Source organism: Mizuhopecten yessoensis, unplaced genomic scaffold, assembly GCF_002113885.1.
Source record: "Mizuhopecten yessoensis strain PY_sf001 unplaced genomic scaffold, ASM211388v2 scaffold641, whole genome shotgun sequence".
Lineage (NCBI taxonomy): Eukaryota > Metazoa > Mollusca > Bivalvia > Pectinida > Pectinidae > Mizuhopecten > Mizuhopecten yessoensis.
In genome coordinates this window covers 314,532-319,103 of record NW_018403648.1, presented here as the reverse complement: position 1 = coordinate 319,103, position 4,572 = coordinate 314,532, and the positions used below count along the sequence as shown (strand labels likewise).

General features: G+C 38.1%; 1 protein-coding gene across 1 annotated transcript; it reads left to right on the top strand.

Annotated features, from left to right (window-relative positions):
- The first annotated feature begins 646 nt into the window (after positions 1-646).
- On the top strand, positions 647-3,112 carry LOC110451338 (zinc finger protein 665-like). Its single transcript, XM_021499289.1, has one exon. The coding sequence runs from the start codon at positions 647-649 to the stop codon at positions 3,110-3,112; it is 2,466 nt and encodes an 821-aa protein (XP_021354964.1).
- The last annotated feature ends 1,460 nt before the right edge of the window (positions 3,113-4,572 follow it).

Genomic DNA, 4,572 nt, shown 5'->3' with positions numbered 1-4,572 from the left:
AAACGGTGCATTTACTGTTTACATGACTTGATAAAAAAATCAGAGAAAAGGCCACAGACAAGTTACTCAAATAGAGCAACTACAACACATCGTTCCCTTCATACTTAGTTTAGTGTATAAGAAACAACAGTCCTGATTTGATGAAGCAGGAAGTCTTGATATTTTGAAAATTTTGTTCACCTTCATTTTGTAGTGCTGTCCGACCCCTAGTTTTCTGACATGTTCTTCCTTATCTTTACACAGCCAAAGATTTCCAGTATCCTTCTTTCCAATGGAAGCCAAGAAATTTAAACCTGCAGTTGAATCAGTCGCAGATATCCAATGGACGATTGCAGCAACACCAGATGTGTGGTTGCATCAAGACGGTGTACCCTCTCAGGTCAAGAAAATAATTTCAATCACTAAAGGAGATGGAAGAGGCAATGAGTCCACTAAACAAAAGGAAGTTGAAAAGATAAATGGCATCGAGGTCTGTAATAAAATAGATATTAAACTTGGTGAATTTGAAGAAAAGGAGGAGAAAGGTTCGCTTTCAACAGAGAAACTTTCCAAGAATTCTATCAAAGTCATTCAGGTAAAACCACACAAAAAGGCTGTTGAAGTCATTGAAGTAAATCCTTTAAAGGAGACTGTCAAAGTCATTGATATGGAACATTCTAAAAAGACTGTTGAAGCATTTGAGGTAACACCTTCGGAGACTGTTGAAATCATTGAAGCGAAGATTTCCAAGAAGACTGTTGGAGAACTTGAGGGAAAATCCTCAAAGAAGACGGCTAAAGTCATTGAAGTGAAACCTTCCAACAAAAATGTTGCAGTACTTGAGACTCTCCAACAAGTAAGTTCATATACCAGAGATGGAAACAAGTCGGATGTAGAATGTCCCATCTCTATATCAAGGGAGGGTGAAAAAGACCATAGCAATGATAATGAGAATGACATGGAAACAGTGGAGGATTTGTTTAAGAAATATGTTCCTGAAGAATATCTAGACTTTTTGGACAGCTCTCTCCCAATAGACACATGCTGTGAATTTTACAACAACATTAATGATGAAAAAGATGTCGGCCCAGTGGAACCCCTGTCCAAATCGGTTCCACTAAACATGTCGGAGAAACCTCAAAGTGAACTTAACAATACAGAAGAAACCCAGAATAGCTTCCCTTGCAGCTCCAGCCCAGTAGATGTGAACATTGGACATATGAAAGACCTGGTTGATACGAAAGAAACCTTTACAAATGAGCAGGCGGCTAGTTGTCCTCCCCTGTCCGCTGTGCAGACCTCTTCAGTTACAACTGAGAAAGCAAGGACATTACCAAGAAATGACTTAAACGGGGATACTGAAGAACAACCCAAGAGGTATTCTCTCAGGCAAAGAAAGAAGAAAGGATTCAAAATTTATGATGACACGGATGAATGGTGTGACCAATTAGACTTCAATGTAGAACATACAGACAATTTGAAAGATCATCAACAGACATATCATAATTTCGGGGAAAATGAAAACAAGTATGGACAATGTAAGAATCATAATGGTCAAAGCGTTATTCAACAGAGATATAACCCAACAGATGGGGCTGAGGAATCGATGGAGTATAACTATAAACCAAGGAAACGCAAATCAGCCCAATCACATTACTGCATGGCCTGTCACATGGGTTTCAAATCTAAAGGTGACCTTCAGATGCACAAGGCCTTGAACGGCTGTGATGATTTGTATCAGTGTGTAGTTTGTTGCGATTTTTTCTCATCTATTGAAAATCTGTGTATCCACGGGTCTATTCACAACGTTTTCTTTTGTCCCATTTGTGGAAGATGCTACAAAACCAAACCTGGCCTGTACCGACACCAGTTGGACCATACAGGATCCAAACCCTATTCCTGTGAGAAATGTCACAGCACTTACAAAACTAGAAATGAGCTGGTCATCCATGACAGGTATCACACTGGTGACATGCCATTTCATTGTCACCAATGTTGGAAGGGATTCCCCACCCAAGGCCAGTTTAAGAGACACATCAATATGCATGCCACTGATGATACAGTTATGGACTTGGAAACAAGTTTTGAGTCATTGCAGTGTCATGAATGTAAAAAATGTAGCAATATATTCAACTCCGAAGAATTACTTCGCAGTCATGAACGTGTACACGATGACACACTAGAAGCATCGGATGGTGCATCTGTTGACAATTCTCAAAACTGTAGTAACAAGTTAGAATTTGACAAGTTGAACATCAAAAACTGTGAAGATTTCCAGCCCAAAGCAGATTTTGTGCACCAGTCATTAGAGCGTGAAGATGATTCACAATCACAAATATTTGATTTAACCCAGTCGGAGGAATGTGGGGGCGATTTTCAATTGAAGAAATGTGGTGTACACCGATTGGAGGAGCATGAAGATACTTTTCAATCACAATCCAATGTTGACCAATCAAAGGAATACGGAGACAAGTTTCAAGTATCTGGTGAAATCCAAAGGAATGAACCTGTAGAGAATGTGGACTCCGATAAACCTTTTTACAAATGCACCCAATGTAGTAAGATATTAAAATCCCACATGGCCTACCTATATCATAGACTTATTCATAAACGGGATGCCCTAGAGAAATCGTACAAATGTGACAAATGCCCGATGATATTCCACTTGGAGTCTTCCCTGGCAAGTCATCAACTAATCCACAGGGAACCGAGGCCAACCATGTGTGACACGTGTGGGAAGACATTCAGTAATCAGCTGGACCTGGTGTATCATAGAGCTGTCCACGATGCCGAGAAAGGATCCTTTAAGTGTTCTAAATGTCCGAAAGTCTTCCAGCTGGTTAAACAACTTGCCAGGCACACAGAGACTCACTTAAAAGATAGGAGGCAGTTTCCGTGTGAAATATGCGATAAGATATTCAAAACGAGGTCTGGTCTTGCGCGTCACAATATGGACCACACTGGGGAACGGCGCTACAGTTGCTCCATGTGCACAAAAAAGTTCAAAACCAGCACTCAGCTGCGCTGCCATGTTGCCGTCCATACAGGCATTCGACCATACAGTTGTAAGATTTGTGGGAAGAGCTTTCCCATTAAAAGCTATTTGACATCTCACTTCACGACTCACAAGTAACAGGGATGTATTTGGATTGATGAACCATTTACAGTAAGGAAAGACTAGTGTTTCATATTGTTGGTGAAATGTCCATGTATTTTTTAAAGATATATGTAAACATGTAGTAAGTTATATCCTCATGAGTGGTTAAATGATGAAAAAAAAATGTAAAAACGAATGATTACATTTATCTTGAAGCCTTATACATCAGGATAACTGAAATCTATTGTTTCCACATGGAGATGTTATAAAAGAACTGACATTTACATTATCTCTGTATGAGGTTAAACACATGGATGACAAGATCTGGTGAAACCAGTAGCATGCTATACATAGGAATATTGCAATATGGGCCTGGTAGCCAAAACTTGATGTTTTCCCCCTTTTACATTCGACTACATAAACCAACTGAAAAGAAAAATGTTTGTAAACCATTGTTACAGATACTATTACTGTATATGAATCCAATCATGGGTGCTAAAACATGACTTACATAGACCTAGAGTATAAAAAAACTAAAAACTACAATTTTCTTCTCTAACCTGGCCAAAGGGCAAAGAGGGCTTGTGCCCTTGTGTGACATCTGATGTCCACCTGGCATCAACTAATATTATATAAACCTTCACCCAAATTTAACATCACAAGGGTCAAACCTGTTCAAAATATTTCTTCTAAAAAATCTAAAGGCCTAAGATGATCCTATTTGGCCAGTAGAATCCTTGGATAAAGGAATAGCAATAACAAGTTTGTTCAATGAATGACCTTCACCTGTATCCAACATCACAGGGGTCAAGTGTGTTTAAAATTTGAATGACTTTTTTTTATTACCGCAGATATTAGGTTGATGATTTTTGGTCAGTAGCATACAGGAATGAAGCACTTTCAGGTTTGTTCAGGTAAATGACCTTGACCATATTAAAGATCACATGGTTAAGTGTGTTAAAAAACTGTAAATGACATACTCTGAATGACAAAGAACTTTTAATTGGGCTGTATAGCTTTAATTTATGACGTATATTTGATTGGTAAATTTTTAAATTTAAATGGGTGAGATTAATACCTGGTGAGCAATGCAGACCTATTGGGCCTCTTGTTTAGGATTCTGAAGGAATTCAATCGAATTAATTGGCATGACTATGGGTGTATGTACATAACAATTAGTGACAAAATAAGGTTTCCATCTGGAATGCTACAATTTGTATAAGTTTGGTCAAGTTTTTGATGTATGCAAAAAAATTGATACATTTTGTACAAATAATTAACAGCTATCATGGTTATATTTATTTAATATTGAACCTGGTTAATTATATAGGTTTAAACTGGACATTTCGTCTTACCTAGTGTCCATGTTGTGGATAATTATATAGGTTTAAACTGGACAGTGTCTTACCTAGTGTCCATGTTGTGGTTAATTATATAGGTTTTAACTGGACAGTCTGTCTTACCTAGTGTACATGTTGTGGCCATGGTTAATTATA